Source organism: Bombus vosnesenskii, unplaced genomic scaffold (genome assembly GCF_011952255.1).
Source record: "Bombus vosnesenskii isolate JDL3184/JDL3185 unplaced genomic scaffold, Bvos_JDL3184-5_v1.1 scf7180000013316, whole genome shotgun sequence".
Lineage (NCBI taxonomy): Eukaryota > Metazoa > Arthropoda > Insecta > Hymenoptera > Apidae > Bombus > Bombus vosnesenskii.
The window spans coordinates 4007279-4027540 of NW_022882962.1; the positions used below are offsets into that span (position 1 = coordinate 4007279).

Here is a 20262-nt window from a genome sequence, read left to right on the forward strand (position 1 = left end):
TTAAGATATTTTATTTAGATGCATTATGTTATTTAGATATAATGAAATATATTTATAATTGCTTGTTTGATGTTACTTTATAATATAATAAATACATTTACTGTTTTCCCAAAGTGTTATGTTTATTTATAGCTGTTTATTGAACGAAAAGCAGAAAATGTTTAGTCCGTAAATTTAAAATAATACAGAAAATATTTTCGTTAACCACTATCCTTCCTTTATAATTACATGCTGATAAAATTACACATAAATATTAAACTTTTCTTTTTCTTCATTTAGTATCACAGAAATTCAACTTTACATTCTAACTGTATCTTTTATCAAATTGCAATTAAACATAAATCATTTTTTCGAAATATATTTTTAAGTAATAACTTTTAATAGTGTGTGATTATATTGATAGTTGACAAGTGACAATTTCTTCTTGATATAAATACAACTATTGTTTATGTAAAGAAGGAAGCATTGTAGCTTTAAAAAAGGACTATTGCTATTATTATAACATACAAAAAAGTGTATAAAAGAACAAGTCAAAGGTTTATAATTCATGTCAATGCTGTCCTTGTAGTCCAGATGCTAAGTGCCTATTTCCTATTTCATTTCAGATGCAAAGCATCTTCTAAGTAATGCAGTGTAACTGTGAAGCGAGTCGAGACGTACAGAAAATAAAACCACTTACAAATATATTTAACTGATTTTCGTAAATTACACACAATCAATTATAAATAGTAATGTCAACGGCACGATGGATTTTATCAATTATCTCTACTGCACTGATAAGATAGATAAAAAACATATTTTATGTGTTTAATTTATGAAATTATCAGTTATACGCTGATTCTCAAACAATATCTATCATGGTCCGCGATCGAATGCCGGAGTTACGTGCCGTTAGTGTTTTACCATTCTATAAATTCAAATTTGAACTTCATCACTTACATTATGACATTACAATTTGAATACAATTACGCGTAAAGTATTATATTAATAACAAATAATATAAGTAATAAAATCTATTATAATAATATTTGTCATCGGCTTTCTAAATATTGTCTCTCACTGTAAAAAATTGATATATAATATACTGTTTCTTACCACTTCTCTTTAGTATCAAAATAGTAGTACTATGTTTGGTAAAGGATTTTTACAAGATGTACGCATACAAATGTCCCAAAATAAAAAATTGAAGGAAGTATTAGATCAAGTACGTATATGTAAATATATATGAATATTTAAGTTATCATTTAAATATCACAGATTTTTATATTAGTAGTAGATATACAAATAATATTAATATAGGTTGAGGAAGTTCGAGACTTAATTCAACTTATTGCTGCCAATACCGCTATTGTAAAGGATTTACATAATAATGTTTTATCATACACTAATAAAGGTAAGGACAAAGTACCAAATATTGTATTTAAATACTAATTAACAATTTGTATATTTCAGATATGCAAAAAGAATTGGAAAGTCGAATGTATACTATTTCACAAACGTCATTTCGTATTCAACGAAAATTAAGAGGTAGGTTTAATTTTTCCTACGTTTTTACACAATGCATCATAAATAAAAATAAAGAAACAGAAATAACTTGTCTTACTTATCTTAATCAGACTCACTATCATCTTGAACCTGGGAAATATTTCTTTCTCTTATTTCGTGATCAAATATTTCACTTTCATTTTGAAAGAAACTAGAAAGTCTTCTAACTTTTGAGGCATGACCTACAGTGCCATTAGATTCAAAACTAAAACATGTAGGTGTACTTGTACTAGGACCAGGTTGTGAAGGTGAACATAAAATTGAGTTTGAGTATGTTGGAGAATTCAAACTATCTAAAGCCCTGATTGGTGAATTAGAGTTTAACAATTGCGGAACCGAAAGACGCTCTAATACAATTTTAGGGTGTAAATTACACATCGTTAGATCTAACTTTTTATTGGACGCACTTTGATTATTAATTTCTGATGCAAAATTTTCTTCTTCAGTAAAATTCTCATCATCAACTGTAATGTCTTCCATCTGTCTAAAATATATTAACATTAATAATCAGTAATATAAAATTAATAAGTCAGTAAGTAATATATAAGATTAAATAAATTTGAACATACTTTTTAAACTGCTCCACTTCTTTTTCCAATTCAGGATATTCGGTTACTATGTTTAATAATTGGTCCTTGTTATATTCAGAATATGTTTTAACTAGAATCTTTTTTACAACATTTTCTAATGGTGATTTTAGAGCAGATAATTTTATTCTAAGTTTTATTAATCTAGGTAATAGAACATCTAAACCATACTTCTTAATTCCTTCAATAATAATGCTAATAGCATTAGAAGTTGGAAAATTTGTTTGAGCTCTACATTCTTCATCCTCTTGTTGGTCATCATCACCTTGTTTGTTAAAAGATGATGGTCGTAGACGCTCGTGACTTATTATATACAATGCATCCTTTAATACACCTGATCCTTCTTCTTTTTTAATGTCGATCAAATCAGCACAAGTTTCATCAAGTATTTGACTAGTTACTTTTACAAGCAATTTCATCTTTCCTGGAGGATCTAAATGATCCAGCATGAAATCATAAATTATTCTCCGTTTCTTTTCATTTCTTCCTCCAGGAAGTGTTAAAGCTTTCTTTTCTTTCTCACACATTTTATGGTGATAAATTTTATGTTGGGATTGATAATTATTATAATGATATATGCTCTGTAGAAATTGTTGTGATATTAGTGACTTATTCTTTGTTAAAAGTCGTTCTTCTATGAGAAAAATTGTTAATTCACGTATCATATTGTCCGAATCAGACAACATTGTTAATATATGAAAAAAGAAAGGACCCTTAACTTTTATGTAATCTTCCAGAAGAAGTTGAATAAATATCACCACAATAGCCTCTCGTACTTGTGGAGTTGAATTTTTCATACTTACACACATATCTGATAAATATGGTTCCACCAAAGCAGTGAACCTAACACAAATATCAGCTAAAGCTTTTGCAGCATTTTTTTTCACAGCAATTTGAACAATCGAATCTAGATTTGTTTCTTCTCTCATTAATTTACCAAGTATTTGGACTACTTCTTCAGCAATTTCACGATCTCTTATTGCTTGCTGTCCAAGAATAACAACTGCTAAAGCTTGCAGTTCTTCTATCGGTTTTATAACTTCTGGTAGTGTTTCCCATTCTAATAACATTCCTTGCAAAATCCGTAGTGTTAACGGTGAAATTTTGCAGCTGCATAAAATTGTTGCATGTCCTAATGTAAACATAGCATTTAAATAATTGGGTGGTGCCTCTACATCTTCATTTTCACCTTTAAAAATTTTTGCAATTTCTATCTCTGAAATCTTTACTAAATTTAGCATGTTTGATTCTAACAAATTATCATTTTTATCAGGATTTAAATAATGAATTATGTTGTGTATAATATCCAAACAAATGCTAATTAATCCAAAATTAATCTTGAATTGTTGCAGGCATTTATATAGATAAATATGAAGATCTTCTAGAATCTCATAATCTAAAGACATCCAAGAACATCTTAAAACTTGCAAAACTAAACTTGTGTAAAAATTATTTTCTAGAAAAATTTGCTGATAATTTGAAAAATATTTATCCATATTTGGTAACTTGGTATTTTCAGCCAATGCAACCAAAAAGACCCAAGCTTCTATGTTATTATTTGTTCCAATATGAGATTGTATATTTTTCATTATAGAATTAGTAATAACACCATTTTTAACCCATAAGCTACAGGCTTTTGATAAATGTCTTCTCATTTTCATATTTGCTACTGCATTTAAAATTTTCCATGGCAAATTATCTGCAATAGTATCAGTAGTTGTAGAAATACTTTGTATTCTATTTAATAATAACTCTTCTAAACAACTTAGCACCTTTTCTTGTACTTTAATTTCAATGTCAAATATTTGTGGTATAACAGTTTGTACCCATTCATTTAGGAGTTGGGAATTATCTGGAAATTGTTCTAAAAGTTGAGATAGAACTTGTACAGCAAAACGTCGCACGATTAATACTGGATCTCTACATCTGAGGCTAATTATAGGTACAATTTCATGTATCAGAAATGGAACCATTACAATCAAATTTTTTAAGATTTGCAATGTGCTTCGTCTTACCATTGCTCTTTCATCCTCTACTCTATCTGCCAGCATAGTTATTAATGCATTTGATCCTGGTAAAAAATCAGTATCCTCAGATAGAGAATTCTTTATGTCATGAAATGTAAGAAATTGTTTATTTACATCTGACTTTTTAAATATAGTTAAAAATATTTCTTTGTCCGTTTCATTGCTTGATTCTGTAAATTCAGCAATTATAGCCATGGCTTTTCCTCTTACCATACTTGAACAATCCATACATCTAGTCAATACAATTGCAAAGAATACTCTTTTTACCTTAGCTTTTAAGCAATCAGTTATATTGCAATTCACCAAAAAGGACTCAAGTAATAATTTTCCAATTATTTCTTGTGCAAATAATCTAAAAGGTATCTTTGAATGATGTGACAATAGTATTAAATCCTTAAAGGCTTCTAGTGCAATATTCTGGTTACATATTCCAAACAGTTTTAGCAACACATTAGCTTGTTTTTGTCTAGCTTCAAGTCGATCTGGACAGAACAACATTATATGTTGTATCAATGTTAAAATTGCAGTTTTGGCTTCTTTCTCATATTCAACCAATAAATTTTTTACAAAATTTATAGTATGCTCACGAATATTTGTAATAATTTTTGTTTGTGCATCCATATGACTATATAACAAACATGGTAATAGGTACTTTGCTATGATGGTTATAGTTATTTTGACTGGTCCATGTTTATCATTACATAATTCTTTCAAAGCTGCATAAGCATTTTGTGGCAATGAAACATTCAAAGCACCTGCTTTTTTATTAAAACATTGACCAATTATGTAATTATCCTCTACCTTTGTAACTTCAATTAATCCAAGAATGGTAATATCTAGTAACTGTACATGATCATTAAAACGGAATGATTTTATCATTAAAATAAAGCTGCAAATTATAATATTTAAATTTTGTATGAGAATTTCTTTTTCACTTTGTGAAAGAATAATGGTTTCATTCATTGATTGTTCAGTGATATTTAGATCATCTAAACTTATTGTTTTATTATATTTCTTAAGAGGAGGCAATAAATGTTCAGAGCCTATTTTTATTGTCTCTATGGCTCGTTGATATAAAGTAGGATGAAATACATTGAATGCACAGCTACCAGGAATGGCCAAAAGTATAAAATATAAATTAGTCGCATATAAACATGATTGTCTTGCTTCTTCATTGGCTGTTTTGCTTTGACCATTTTTTATTATATAACCCAATACAGCTAATAAAGCACGTATGTTTATACCCATAGAAATCAATGTATTCCAAGATATTTCAGAATCATAATTTTCAAAGTTATTCTGATCTTCACCTTTTTCTAGCCAAGTTTTTACAACAGTACAGGATTCGTTTAAAAGCAATCTCATGTCCTCACTCTCTAAAAACATTTGATACTCATCAGGTGGTTCATTATAAATCATAAATTCTCCATCCCACACAGATTGAATCCAGTCTTCGTTTAATTCACTAAATTTAAAATTATCGAATATTTTTAAAGGTTCCATAGTAACAATTGTATTCAGTTTAGATCATTTTAAACGGAACTACAATTATTATCACATTTCTCTATCTTATAAATGTAAACATAACCTTAACTTATCATTTGATAAAGAAAAGTTATGGCCTCAGGTTATCATTTTTTGAATACATATCGATAACGATTTCATTATTTCATTATGATATGAACCAACAGAAAACTTTATTGGTAGTTTATCACAAAACATTTCGTATAAGCTACAAAGAACTGTAAAATAAACTTGGGCGTCCATTCGAAAGCGGGAAACCGACTGACCAATTACATTCATTAGGAAGTGCAACGTAAAATAATGCGACATTGTAGCGATTTCACATACTGTAGATTATTGAACATTTTTTACATAATGTAAACAAAAATTCCATATTTTACCAAATAATTAGTATTTAATTAACTAACAGTATATAATAAATTAGTATAATTAGATTATATATCAAAATCAATCAAAAGATACTTTAACCATAAAAGACTATAATTTACGCGCATAAAAATATGTATGTCACATGGTTTTACAAAAATTGAATTATAAAAAATTATGATAAATTTTATGATAAAAAAATTAACGAATTATCTAACTTTATATTAGGTTTCAGTTTTTGTCTTTGTAAATCGTTAAATATCTTTTACTTATTTTTATAGAAATGGGAAAAGAAATCACTCGTCTTGATGATTTAACTTTAACCAGCGCGAGGGAAGGTCCTATACATCTACGAATTAAAGTAATACAACATACAACGATGATAAAGCTATTCTCTGAAATTATGGAAGATTATAACATATCTATGATAAGATATCACGAAAAATGTCGTTTACTTTTACATCAACAAAAAATGTTAAGTATGTTTTCTGTGGAAATTGTATATTATTTTCATTTAAATACTATTGCGCATTATTCTTACTCATCTTTTAGTCCGAAAACATATTACGAGCGAAGAATTGGAAAAATTACTCGATGCTCAAGGAAACAACTTATTTGTTGATAATGTAAAAATCAGATTTATTCTTTTACATTACCAAATTTTGTAAAATTTAAATGAGTATATATGAATTATTTTATAAATAGATTTTAGAGGATAGTAGAATTGCAAGGCAACAATTATCTGATATTCAAAGTAGGCATAATGATATAGTCAAAATAGAAAAATCTATTGGAGAAGTTAGAGATATGTTTACGGAAATGGCATTTCTTATTGAAAGACAAGTAAGTATGAATAGGCTATATAACTAAATATAAATTTTAAATATACACATATAAAAATTTATATTTTTTGTCTTAATAGGGAGAACAAATAAATAGTGTAGAATATTTTGCTGGAAGGGCAGCAGATGATGTTGACACTGGTCGTATTGACCTTAAAAAAGCAGAGGAAAGAAGTCAGAGACATAGAAAGGTATTTGCATTAAAAATAATAATTGTGTATGTAGTAAGACAACAGTATCATTTAATAAAAAAATATTTCTTTTAGAGAAAAATTAAACTTGCTATCATAATTAGCACAATAATTATCATTTTGTTGATGATCATCATTTTCTTGTAAGACGAAAAAGATATAAAATTTTGTAAATAAAAATGAGATTTGTTGAAATGAAGTGAAATTGAAGATATTTATTATGAAAGTAATAAAAATCAGTATATTTAGATAAATAAAAACAGCTTTTACATGTCATTAATCTGTTTCACAGCTATATCAAGTTATAACATTCATAAAATTGTTTATTTAAAAAGTATTAAAAGCAGTAATGTATATACCTATATATTATTTATATACATAATTTTTAAAATAATTAACAAGACCTTTTGCACTAGGCCTCACTTTATAGTCTGCAGTAGTGCATGCAAAAAATACTTCAAGTACTCTCTCATATTCTTTTCCTAGATTAATAGCAGGTAATGCAGGACGAGTACCTGTGACCATCAAGGTATTATAATTTGGTATATAACCTGTCAAAAATTACTCCACATTTTACTAAAAAATATTGTGAAAGTACTTACCATAGTTTTTATTGCATGTTTCATTAAGAAAACTATTATCATCATCTATATTTATATCATGTTCATTTGTTTTTGTATTGCTATTCATATGCATTTCTAACATTGAGTCATCTAAGCAGGATTCGTCCATTTCTGAGGATTCTACATGAGGTGATGATAAGGCTATCATCTCCCAAACTACAAGACCACATGCCCAAATATCTGCTTTATTTGTAACAGGACCATCCTCTAAAGAGTCAAATTTATGATCATTCATATTACCCTTTTTATGTTATGTTAATTTTTATGAATGTTAAAAATTAACTAACCAAATATTATTTCAGGTGCACTCCAACAATCTGTTCCCACATATGTAAAGTTTTCATTTGAAGTACACATTTCTAAACTATTTGTAAGTGGCAAAGACACGCCAAAATCACATAGCTTAACAGTTTTATAATCTGCAGAAACTAACACATTATAACTTTTTATATCACCATGTAAAATATGGGCAGTATGATGCAAATATTCTAATCCTTTTACAATTTCATATGTTATTTTTAAAATGTCTTTAGCAGGAAATGGATCATCGCCAGTTTCGAGTCTTTCTTCTATCTTATCACCTAAAAAAATTATATTAATACAAAAACTATATTTTCAAGTTTTCAAACATATCTTCATGTTTTAGATACTTTTTTATACCTAAAGAAGCGTCTAATTTTTCCATTGCCAAGCATGGCTCGCCATTTGAAAGTTCCGTAAAAGCTCGAAAACCAACAATGTTTGGATGATTTAATTTACGAAGTATTTCTGCTTCGAAACGAATGCGTTCATTATATTTTTTATTTTCCTTAATTTTGCAGTTACGTTTTTTTATCGCCCATGGAGATCGGATAAAACCAACTTTTGGAGATCGTTCCAGGCTAAATACGTTAACACCTATTAATATGTTTACATGTTAAAAAATATTAATATTAATAGTAACAAATTTAAATGTTCATATCTTTTTACCGCATCCATAACCTATTTGCTCTAAAAACGGTGAAGCTGGTATTTTAATAGGCGTTTGCAATTCTGGATTATTTTGTACCCTACTTTTATACCTCTTCGTTGTCGGTGTCTTAAATTCAGTCATTGTACTACCGTTTCTTAAAAAATTTACACAAATTTAATCAAGTATGTTCTTCCGTTAGTCACTTGGATTTGAAATTTTCTCGATATTGAGGCACTCAAGTAATACCAACCTTATGGACTATGATAGAAAGAAAGTTAATAATATCAGCTCTGACAATATCAAGATCTTTTCTGTATTTCTTGAATTACTTTTTTATATCCACCAATTATGCAAAAAATAATAATTTTAAAAATCATTTATAACATTTTACACTTGTGTGTTAAATTACTATTATTGTTTACCATGAAAAAGCGCACCTAAAAGTAACAAAGTAATTTAAATAGGTATACAAAGAAGATAACAAAAGAATTTAGTAATTGTACACATTTAAAGTTTTACATGTTTATTTTTAATCCGGAATATTTTCAGTTTTCTAAGTTCAAAATATCCTTATTTGTCCCGAAATTTTAAACATTGCTTTTGACTTGATCTTAATTTACGTTCTTAGATTTCCAGATTCTAAGTATATGTATAAAAAATATAAAAGTTCCTAATGACTTTTAGTCATTATTAAGCTAGGAGATATATAATTTCAAACGATATGTTTAATACCCTTATTGCTTTCCGAGTACGATCAATTTGTAATCGGTGTAACACTATCCTGCAACCTACCAAGTTTACTCTACGGCTTTGCATTTTCGTTAGTCGCTTGAATAGACACTCTATCGGGTGTAAAGGATTCCTCTAATGATGCTTTCTGCTTGAAATAACTGTTCGTTTTTTCAGAAACGCTTTCGGGTATAGATAAAACTTGAAGCTCACATTACAATGATGATATTCGCTTAATATCGTTCTTTCAAGAAATTTTTATTGTACTGAAAATTTCTCTTTTTTTTTATAATGTTTTTTCACTTATTTTTATGTTTTTTAGAACATGATATTCTTGCACTTTCAAAGCTCGTCGCTCAATTAAATCCTGTTCTCCTGCATTTAACGATGCTTCCTGTGTTACCTCTTTCGTCTCAGACTGGCGAATATGTTATTTCATATGCAAAAAACGAATAGTTGATGATTTGTATTGGTACCTGGTAACAAGGTATTGGCTGATACCTTGTTAAGTACTCTGAAGGATATTGCTTGTGATTTTAGAAATTGTTTCGAACTTCGATGCTCCTCCTATTGTAAAGAAACGTTCTCTCTGCGTAGCAACTTTTGTTTTGAACTAGGACAGTATTCACAATTAGCAAACATCCGCCATCGTACATAAATTCTATTGGTTTCGAAATTAGCGAGCAATATCTAATTAAATGCTCGCTTCTGCAAAACAATATCAACACTTGAATGCTTTTGTAAAGGAGTTGAAAATCATCCAGGCATTCGTTGGAAAGGTGACTGGGGCAAAAATTATCTGACGTCAAAGTCTTCGACGTGATGGTTCAGAAGCTGATGAATAATATCACCCTAAACAGAGATAATCGATTAATTTTGAACGCGTTTCGTAGCTAAGAATAAGTTCGCGTGACGTAGAGCTTTATTTGTTACGAGAAAAGGTGTTGCGTACCGTATTCAAACTCATGATTTTCATTTCGTTTAAAAAATAAAAGAATCAACCAGAGATGAGCGATTCTGCTTTGAACTTATATATAGGCTTGTTTAGAATTTGATATTTGTTAGTATACATGCAGCATATCTATTGTAGTTAAATGTTCGTTTCCAGAAAATATCAGAGAAAAAGTAAAGATATTTACGACAATACAAAGTTCTCTTTTAAAACGCATTAAGCGTTATGATCATCATCTTCCTGTTGGAATATTCCTTTTGGTTCTCATTGATAAAGTGCATATTGGAAGCAGAGAATTTATTAGTTGAACATGAAGCATGTTTTTTTTATTAGATCTTAAATTAAATTAGCTTGACGAAGGGCGCTGGAATATAATTATAATGTACAAGTAAATATACTTCGACTACAACAATAAGTCAACCTTTATGAGAGCATGCGCAATATCGACTTTTCATGGAAAACACGGTAGTGAGTTCAACGGGGATGGATCTCACAGAACTCGTGCATCCGTTGCGTCGGTTTTACACAAGAAGTTATTAATGAAAGCGGTAAAATGAGTGACAGAAAATTGCTTAAAGTAACGATAGAATCTAGTAGATTTTCAACGTGATCTTTAAATTGTGCTTTGTCTTAAATTTGTTTAAATAGTTTTGCATCCGTATCCACTATGTTAACGGGAATATTTAAAGGGTATGCTTTGAATAGGAACGGACTTTATCTATAATCTATAGTAACGATAAATATTAAAAATGTTCATTAGTTTCTAATTTTTTAAACTTCATATTTTAATAGTAATTAAATATTATTAAACATTGTAATGTTACCTCGCCAAATATATTTAAACTTTTTTAGAACGCTTTTATGTTGCGATGACGACAATTCTACCTGGAATAGTATAATTAATGCGGACAGACATCCTCTCAATGAGACTGCTTCTGTATTACGTGTCCTTTATAGGATAGTAATTCCTACGATCGTAATTGGCGGCATTTTCGGTAATGTTTTAATATTCCTGGTGTTATCTACTCCGGTGTTTCGAGGAATTTCGTACCTATATCTCCGAGGACTAACTTTAGCAAACGCCGGGGTTCTTCTATCTTGGATACCTGTATGTATGTATCACGATATGGATATAAAAAATATTAACAATTTAATAAAAAATATTTTAAATAAACATAAGGTAATCAACAATATTTTAATTTAGATGTTATATTATATTATAATTTAGAATTTCTAAATAAAAATATATGATTTCAGTTATTAGATTAGGATATGGAACGAGAAACAATTACCCGTCTGTTTTTTACCACGCTCATTTAGAACTGGTTGCCGTAAACACGTTCGCTATAGCCAGCATTTCAATTATGACTTGCTTAATTGTCGATCGATATATCTTCATTTTTTTCCCGGTTCGCATCCGCAGCAGAAACGCACGCAAAAATATTCGCTCTTTTATCCTGTGCTCTTTTATTCTTGGATTCGCGGTATCATCTTTTTACTTCTTTTGTAAAAAAATAATTACTGCCTATGAAATTTTACTGAGGATCATTTTATAGGTAAGCGCTCCGCTAACAGGAATGAGAACAGTATATGAACAGCAAGAAGATACCGGAACTCTCTTCACACTGCGTGAAAACACCTCTATCACCCGAAGTGCTTTATGGAATGCATACATTTGGATCATGGAAGTCGTGCTACGACTCTGTCCAACTATAATTCTTCTTTTACTGAATAGCTTTGTGGTCAAAAGATTTTTGCAGCTCAATGCTAGGAAGAGAGAATTTCAGTCGGTTTCGGAGAAGTTTCGTACTGCAAATGTCCCTGAAACTTCTTTATTGACCCGTAATCGAGGATACAGGTAGCGTTTAAAAAATAAAGATTATAATGCACCTTCAGAATTTTCTACAAATAAAAGTTAAATTAATAATTATTAATAATAAATTAATAAATAAATACAATTTAATTGTTACAAAAATTATTTGTTTAGAGAAGAACAACATTTAACTACATTAATGTCGATGATGGCAATATGTTTTATAGTAACAATGATCCCATCGATATTACTTGAATTTGTATATTATGATTATAAGAGTACAGATGGTGCTTACCTCTTATTTCGAGCATTTGCTGCTGTCACGGAGCTTTGTAATTTTGCTATCCATATTATCATATACTTTATATGCAGCAGGGAATTTCGGAAAGAATTCTTCAAACTTCTTCAGGTAAATACAAATTTGAAAAGATACTCGGACCAAAGTCAAAGAATTTGAAGTCGAATTTTTTAATTTAAAAAATTCGAAATATAGAACAGATGTAGGAAAAGTACAGTGGAAGAAGATCTTGAACGACCAGTAGGAGAAATCGAAGATTATAGTCGACATGGAACAACAGTTCGATTAACACCAGAACAGACAAAGTTAAATTCTCCAGCTTCTGCAAGTAAATTGAATCCTATGGAAGAAGATAAAGAATCAGAAGTATTAAATGCGTCTGATATTGTTTAAAGATTATAATATAAATAAAACATTTTACATATAATAAGATATATTAATTTATTTACATATATAATGAAATATTGTTTTATTCTGTCATGCAGAAGTTATGTATAATAAAATTTAATTTTTTCTGTATATAATTTCATTTAAATAATAAAAACTTGTTTGTAAAAATATTTTTATAAAGTAATATCTTAAATATATTAATCCTAACAGTTATAATATATTTTTTCTATCTCATAATATCACAATATTTGATCCAATCATTATTTTAGTATCTTTTGCAATCATTATGATAATAATATTAGAGGGCACTAGTAGTTGCAGATACACATGGATATTCCCATGTCCATACAGATATACAATATCATCAAAGAATAACACATAACCTAAACTGTCAAAGTATACATAGACACGTCGAATAGTATTAGATATCAATTTATCAATCTCTGATATTATTTCTTGTTCACAAAATTTAGTTCAATGGTGTTTTCTTCAATGTAGTTCATTGTTTAAGTAGTTGAGTATGTGTTTAAACATATATAAATAGTTATTTCATGTTAAATCTAATTTATAAATATATGTATTTTCTTTATATGTATAATATATACGATTAATAAGAAAATTTTACAGTTAATTCTTAATTATGTGTGAGTTACCACCAGAATTAGTTACTAAGCCATTAGCTCTTATTGGCTTAACTGGTTTAGACATTGCAAATCCTGTACATCGGTCAATTTGGGATGCATTCAGTAATAATCGCAGATTAGAAAGTTCTGCCATACAATTTAAATTACTTAGCCCTACTCATGAATTCCCTACAGTAAAACCCAAGGTATATTATACTATATATAATTGTATAACATAATTCATGTATGTGGTTATTGAATTACTAAAATCTTATTGATATATTTCAGAGGAATTCATATGAATATTATAGGCCCAAAGGAATATTGAAACGTAATTGGATGAATAAATATCTTAATGAAATTCCAGCAGTTGTTGTTGTATTTTATAATTTAGATTGGAATGATCCTCAATGGAACGAGAAAAAGATGGAATGTGCTTCTAAAGTACAATCTCTTAGGTACGGATTATTTTAGATATCATTAATATTATTCATTAAAAAATATTGTAATCAATACTTTTGACTGCTTGCACTTTTAGAAATGCTTTAGATGGAAGAACTACAAAAATAGCTGTAGTACTTATACAACATTGTATACAACCCCCACCTGGTTCTGAAGATACTATTGCAACTGAACGTGCCACAGCTGTCTGTGGAGCATGTGAACTATCTCCAAAGTTATTATACATTTTGCCACATGGAAATCATTTACTAGGATATATATCTAGGTAATTAATAAACTAATTGTAAATCTCTACTTTTGATTATATACTTTAGTTATTAATATTTATATGCATTTCAGACTAGAAAGTGCATTATATGATCTAGCACAAAACTTTTATCATCATGAATATCGTATTGTCAAAGGACATAGAGATCAACTTAATAAAACTATGCAAAAAAATGCATACAAACATTTATTTGTACGCCATCAATTTAAGATGGCATTTTTAAATGAATTAAGACAAGATCAAAATTTAGCTCAGAAGTAAGTGTAATAACATTGGAAAAGATTTTGAGTACAAATAAAAGGTACAAAATTATTTTATAGGCATTATACTCAAGCATATAATCACTTATTGGAAATACCAATAACAGACACAAATGTGATGGAAATTACGACTATTGCTTGTTTTATAAATTATAAGTTATGTAAAGTAATGTTCAACTTAAATGTTCCTAAAGATGCTATATCGCAATTTAGACTTCATACTGACAGGTCAGAAATATATGTAATAACATAAGGAATATATTACATAATAAGTACTGTTACAATAATTTTAAATTGGTAATGCAGATTCAAAATATGGACTGGTCCAAAGGAACTTATATTTGAACATCATGCTTGGATGTGTAGTCAGTTTTCTACATTTGCAGAATTATTTGATGATGCTATTCGACAGGGACTTCCTGGTGTCCAAACTCAGCACCCTGGATATTATTTTCAATCAGCAGCTCATCATGCAGGCTTAAGGCAAGCAGCTTGTAAAGATCTTTGTCAGGTATAAAAATTAATACATTTAATACAAATGATATTTCTATATACAAAATTTGTAAACATTGTATGTATTGTTCTAGAATGTTACTAATTATCCAGATCCAGACCCACTAGCAGGCGAAGAAAAACTTGAATTCTATGGGCAACGACCATGGTGTCCTGGAAAATTCAGTGCAGAACCCATAGATCCCATAAAAAAAGCACTTGCTATACAGGCTTTACAATATAAAGAAAAATACACAGTTCACCATTCTGTAAGAAATATATTTAATACTTTCTCAGTCAAAAATGTATGTCTATCTATAACTAACATTATATTTTCAGAATATAATCATTGCTTTACTGGGCAATGCAATTTCACAATTTAAGATATATAGGTGTCCGAGAATGAGGAGAGTATTAGGTATGATATATTTAATTAGAAGCTATATAAATTTTTACTTAATAATATACATAGTAACTGTGTTTCAGTCGTACAAATGGCTGAAGAATATTATAATTCTAAAGATTATGGGAAAGTTCTAACGTAAGTCAAAAATTAAATATTATTATATTTATATAAATTTATTGACGCTACTAAAAGAATTTTATAGTATTCATTAGTTCAAAAGTTGACTCTAACATTATTTCCTCTAGACATATTTCATAACTTAACATCAAAATCATAAAATTTGATTGGCCAGATTATTGATGCACATGTTGTGGGAATATCACGGGGAACGGTGGCCCGTCTTAATCACAAATATCTTAAAGAATGCTTTACGTGCGGCATATCTCTCTACAAGTGTTCAAGACTACATCACCTTGGCATTTGAAGCTTTGGGACCTTCTACCACGTTTTCAGAGGATTATAAAGATGCTGTCTATAATAACATCATTAATATTCTTCACGTGAGTAACTTTTATTTAAATTTTGTACAATCATTTATAATTAAACAATTAAGTAAAATATTAAATTGCAGAAAAAACCACCAACTCCGGAATCTGACTTACCCGATGATGTGAGATATCCTGCAGTAGAAAAGTGGGTAGTGGAACTAAATAAGTCAGAACCAATTGTCTTTACAATTGATGATAATAACATGAGTTCGTTTATAGAAGTTAAAGCAAGATTTTTGCAGCCAAAGTATGCTGTCAATTCTATGGTTACTGCGGAAGTCATTATTAGGTAATTTTACAAGCTCACATTATTTTTATATATATAGAAAAAAACAACTTGTATAATAAAATGTTTTGTTTTATTCAGAAATTCATACAGCAATAGTGTTGAATTTTCTAAAGTATCAATAACGGTTAATAGCCCAGGATATAATTCAGAATTCGTCGTTGCTGATGCTGAACATAATAATCTTATTTTTCACGGGAAAGAAATGAGAAAATTTCCTTATCAATTTGAAGCCCCACAACAAAATGAGAGTAGCGAAATACGTATTACGACAATCTCATTATATATGAGTAGTGACAAAATGTGCTGTATTATTTTAAGATTTTCTGCTGTAGGGAGAGAAACGAATTTTTTGAGTCGATTATATCCTGAAATACAACAGCTTCGGTATGTTTAAAATACTGACAGATATTTATGCAGAAGACTAATGCATTTTATATTTACAATAGTAGAGGAGAGTTTGAAACAATACAATCACTAGTCAGTACCGAAATAAAACAAGAAGAATCTACTCTGAGTATAAGTACTGAATCCAACAATCCGGCTCTTTTAGGAGAATGGCTACCTATTAATATATCTGTTGTTACTAATGAAAAAATATCATCAGCATTTTTAAATGTATCACTTGTGTCTGATGGAGCAAATGAACAGTCAAGTACGTATGTAACTTACCACAAAAGTGCATACTGCCATTTATTACACATTACACACATTTGTCAATAACGATTCGTTAAATTGTAGCGGAATTAAGTTTGACAATGAATAATAAGCAGTCGGTAATATCAATACCAATTGATAATTTGGAAAAGGACTGTGTTACTCATCAAACTGTATACTTAAGGGCTCACAAAGTTGGTGATCGAGATATTCATATAAAGGTACACATTGTACTCTTTTAGCCCCTTAATTTTTGTAAAATAAAATAATGTCAATTTCATAACAGGTAGAATACACAAGATCTAAACAAATTAAAGGATCAAAAGAATTAACATATTCATTATCAGTTACAAAGCCATTTGAAGTGTCGACATTATTTTATACCACTCTTTTTGAACCACTGACGAAAGGCTTCATTAATGAACCATTTATAATAATGCCTCACATTGTTTGTGTGTCTCCATGGCCTATAAATATTATAAATACTTCTATAGAATTGGTAAATAATATTTCTGTTAGTTATTAATCTTTTACTGCACATCATAATAATGTTAATTATATAATTATATAGGGAGATTTAATAGAAAGGGAAAATGGAAATGAGGCAGTATCTGTTTTAAGTGGTATTACACTTTCTGCAAATGAAACAGGTACAGATGTGTATTGTTTGATACCAAAAGCAGGTGGTGAGCAACCTATTAGTACAGGAGTCTATACTATTAAATGGAAACGGTAAGCAAAGGTATATAAAATTCTAAAATGGTTAAATAATATAAAACTAATAGTTGCTATTTCAGTGCAAATGATGATAATGCATTAGAAACCAGCAGCAGTGTTACTTTAGCACCTCTAGGAGTTGAGGACGCTGTAATTTGTTTGGAAGCCAAAATACCTGCTCATGGTTGGGTCCGTACACCATTACTAATATCATATTTTATAAAAAATCATTCTGATAATATGATTACATTGCGACTGACTATGGAAGCTAGTGATGCCTTTATGTTTGCTGGACAAAAACAAGTGAGCACTCATTTTAAACTGTAATACCTCATAATATGATTATTAATTTGGTCGTTTTTCTTTCTTAGATTGACATTTACATACTTCCAAAAAATGAAAGAAAAGTTGAATGGATTTTACGACCATTGGTGGCAGGTTTTGTACAACTTCCATCATTGTCTCTAACAGTTCCCGCTGGTAATAATTTTATTGGTTAAAATATTTTTATTAATAATGTCTTGAATTATGTTTTATTTTTAGTTCTATTTATATGTTGCATGTAGATGAAGAACATAAATTAAGCAAAGCGCGGCTTTCGGAGTTAGTAGAGCGGTCAATACCGAGTCATATATATATTCTTGTAAGTATCGTAGTTACATTGTTTGCTAAAAGTTTAGATTATAAAATTATATATATATTTTTTACAGCCAACTTCACAAACCCTAGAAGAATAAATAAAATAGCAAATAAAGAAGACAGATACCAGAGGAGAAAGGAATTTTGTTCTTTTATCAATATATATTATTGAGCTACAGATACATTCTCCATACATTCTTAGATATAACAAGATTTCTTATATAAGAGTAATAAGATTATAAGTACCAATTTGTTAAATATAATTTATTTAAGTTATTTTAAAGTATAATAAACAAAAGTCCCTAATCCTTTAAAACGCATTCGGTTCCGTCAACAAGATACATATTCGTTGACGCAGGGATATCGATTTACGTTGCCATAGGTACATTTCTATAGAAACCACATTTTTTAAAATATGTACACTGTGGTCATGCATACGCGCGAGCACAGTATATTAATAATTCCTTTAAAATAAAGAATTTAATAAAACTAAAAATTATGATAAAACTTAAACAAAATGGTGAATTATGAATACGAAGATCGTAAATAATGACATCGATAATGTCTGATAACGATTCTACGCATAATATTTCTTTGGAAAAACAAAATGAAAAGTGCTTGGACCGATTGCTGACGCCTATTTTTCGTGTAAACTCGGAAGAATCATTGGCTCGTAATCGAAAATTTTTAAAGGTAATTGGTGTTATTAATAAGATTAATTCAGCACGAAATGTATATTATAGACACTTCATAATAGAACCTAACATCTTTCATCTTTTATGCTGTGTTACGTAATCAGTAGTTAAAGTAACAGTGAATCTTACTATATATTACACTAAAAAAAATTATTCATAAATAGGATCTGGAACTTGCAAAAGCACGTTTGCGAACTTACGCTGCGTATACTCCAACTGATCGAGAATTACAACAACGTGCAACGGAATATCGCAAATATCTCCAGAAGTATATACGAAATTTCGCTCCATAACAAGTCGATTTTATGTCGGGAACGAAGTACATCCATTCAGTTTGATAACTCGAGCCGAACGAACAAACTTTCAAGTGAAAAGTTTGTTGATCGTTGGGATCGATGCATCAGACTGATAATTCAAAACGATAGTATTAAACTAACGAAAAAAAACAAACTAAATATAAGAATCTATACTGTTTAATAATGTGTTAAAATAAAATTTTTGATTATTTTAGTTACATAATTTTATAGAATAAAGAAAATATATACTTACGGCTCGACGATGATCTAATACGATGAATTCTATGATAGAGACGAATCGTTCCTATAGAAATACGAAAAGAAAACGCGTGGACAAGTACGAACGGTGTTCACCTGTAGAAATGGAATATTCACGTTCATTTTTTACGTGTGACGGCATTATCATCGCTCGTAATTACTGACACGCAGAACGTGTATGTACGATAGGATAAGTTCGTTTCAAAAGTTACCTGATAACGACCTAAACCAATAATTCGACAAAAAGCTATATAATACTTCAACGTTAAATTCTACCGACAAGTATAACTTTAGATTTCAATCTTTATAAAAATCTTTTAAAAATTATACTGCTAGTATTGTGTATAAAATATTATTTAAAATTAATATCATGTATAAATCGAAGCATTTATAATGATTATCGATCGGTTACGATACTTTCATTATATTTCAAAATTGTAATTTATAAGAGGTTTTAAAACATCGATTAATACTTTATTAACTCTTGCTTACCTGTTCGTTGATAAGACATAAACATTCTTTATAAATCTATCTCTTATAATCGTTCTTTATTGAACAAAAATTTAAGAAGAACTGGTATGTAACAGCTGTGCCGAATAAGGTCTCAATATATAAATTTATATTTCTACGTGGCGTTACCTCACCAGCTGAGTACACAAATTGATATTGAAACTTCTTGGTTTGACCATTGTAGGTAGCCTAAAAACATCTGTATCAATAGCATCTTTATCTCTCGTATATCGTTTTCTTTGTAATTTCGTCTGAATGATAACGCAGCTCTCAATAATAACTTGAAAGAATGTTGCAATTTGAAATTCGGTCTAATTTTTATGAGAAAAATGAATTAATAAACTTTTTCGGATACTTTTCACAATT

At 29.2% G+C, this 20262-nt stretch overlaps 6 protein-coding genes across 10 annotated transcripts; 4 read left to right on the plus strand and 2 right to left on the minus strand.

Moving 5' to 3' along the window:
- Positions 1 to 96: 96 nt before the first annotated feature.
- On the minus strand, positions 97 to 5964 carry LOC117235377 (condensin-2 complex subunit D3-like). Of its 2 annotated transcripts, none has more exons than XM_033497334.1 (2): positions 2115 to 5944; positions 97 to 2029 (listed from the first exon to the last, which is right to left on the minus strand). In XM_033497334.1, the coding sequence occupies exons 1-2, from the start codon at positions 5660 to 5662 to the stop codon at positions 1609 to 1611; spliced, it is 3969 nt and encodes a 1322-aa protein (XP_033353225.1). In that variant the 5' UTR covers positions 5663 to 5944; the 3' UTR covers positions 97 to 1608. The 2 variants fall into 2 exon arrangements, with proteins under 2 accessions (XP_033353225.1, XP_033353226.1); XM_033497335.1 differs by having other exon boundaries at positions 1798 to 2025; positions 2115 to 5964.
- On the plus strand, positions 645 to 7281 carry LOC117235385 (syntaxin-like). Its single transcript, XM_033497355.1, has 9 exons — positions 645 to 890; positions 1109 to 1204; positions 1300 to 1393; positions 1453 to 1527; positions 6331 to 6528; positions 6602 to 6675; positions 6755 to 6892; positions 6972 to 7082; positions 7158 to 7281. The coding sequence occupies exons 1-9, from the start codon at positions 858 to 860 to the stop codon at positions 7227 to 7229; spliced, it is 891 nt and encodes a 296-aa protein (XP_033353246.1). The 5' UTR covers positions 645 to 857; the 3' UTR covers positions 7230 to 7281.
- LOC117235378 (trafficking protein particle complex subunit 11) lies at positions 3282 to 18413 on the plus strand. Of its 4 annotated transcripts, XM_033497338.1 has the most exons (21): positions 3282 to 3294; positions 13467 to 13668; positions 13751 to 13920; positions 14001 to 14189; positions 14264 to 14449; positions 14513 to 14680; positions 14759 to 14963; positions 15040 to 15213; positions 15284 to 15362; positions 15431 to 15485; positions 15643 to 15850; positions 15922 to 16127; positions 16206 to 16511; positions 16574 to 16779; positions 16866 to 17002; positions 17068 to 17280; positions 17353 to 17513; positions 17579 to 17801; positions 17870 to 17978; positions 18065 to 18141; positions 18209 to 18235. In XM_033497338.1, the coding sequence occupies exons 2-21, from the start codon at positions 13480 to 13482 to the stop codon at positions 18233 to 18235; spliced, it is 3288 nt and encodes a 1095-aa protein (XP_033353229.1). In that variant the 5' UTR covers positions 3282 to 3294; positions 13467 to 13479. The 4 variants fall into 4 exon arrangements, with proteins under 4 accessions (XP_033353229.1, XP_033353227.1, XP_033353230.1 ...); XM_033497336.1 differs by lacking the exon at positions 3282 to 3294 and having other exon boundaries at positions 13480 to 13668; positions 18209 to 18413; XM_033497339.1 differs by lacking the exon at positions 3282 to 3294 and having other exon boundaries at positions 13480 to 13668; positions 16577 to 16779; positions 18209 to 18413.
- On the minus strand, positions 7420 to 8892 carry LOC117235381 (lymphokine-activated killer T-cell-originated protein kinase). The gene is made up of 5 exons (XM_033497343.1): positions 8675 to 8892; positions 8366 to 8602; positions 7993 to 8286; positions 7685 to 7912; positions 7420 to 7597 (listed from the first exon to the last, which is right to left on the minus strand). Exons 1-5 carry the CDS (start codon positions 8796 to 8798, stop codon positions 7449 to 7451), a joined length of 1032 nt encoding a protein of 343 aa, XP_033353234.1. The 5' UTR covers positions 8799 to 8892; the 3' UTR covers positions 7420 to 7448.
- Positions 10636 to 13007, plus strand: LOC117235380 (probable G-protein coupled receptor B0563.6). Its single transcript, XM_033497342.1, has 6 exons — positions 10636 to 11028; positions 11191 to 11450; positions 11596 to 11822; positions 11895 to 12196; positions 12326 to 12560; positions 12645 to 13007. The coding sequence occupies exons 1-6, from the start codon at positions 11006 to 11008 to the stop codon at positions 12840 to 12842; spliced, it is 1245 nt and encodes a 414-aa protein (XP_033353233.1). The 5' UTR covers positions 10636 to 11005; the 3' UTR covers positions 12843 to 13007.
- Positions 18414 to 18515: 102 nt separating the features above from the next.
- Positions 18516 to 20212, plus strand: LOC117235386. Its single transcript, XM_033497356.1, has 2 exons — positions 18516 to 18830; positions 18997 to 20212. The coding sequence occupies exons 1-2, from the start codon at positions 18687 to 18689 to the stop codon at positions 19123 to 19125; spliced, it is 273 nt and encodes a 90-aa protein (XP_033353247.1). The 5' UTR covers positions 18516 to 18686; the 3' UTR covers positions 19126 to 20212.
- The last annotated feature ends 50 nt before the right edge of the window (positions 20213 to 20262 follow it).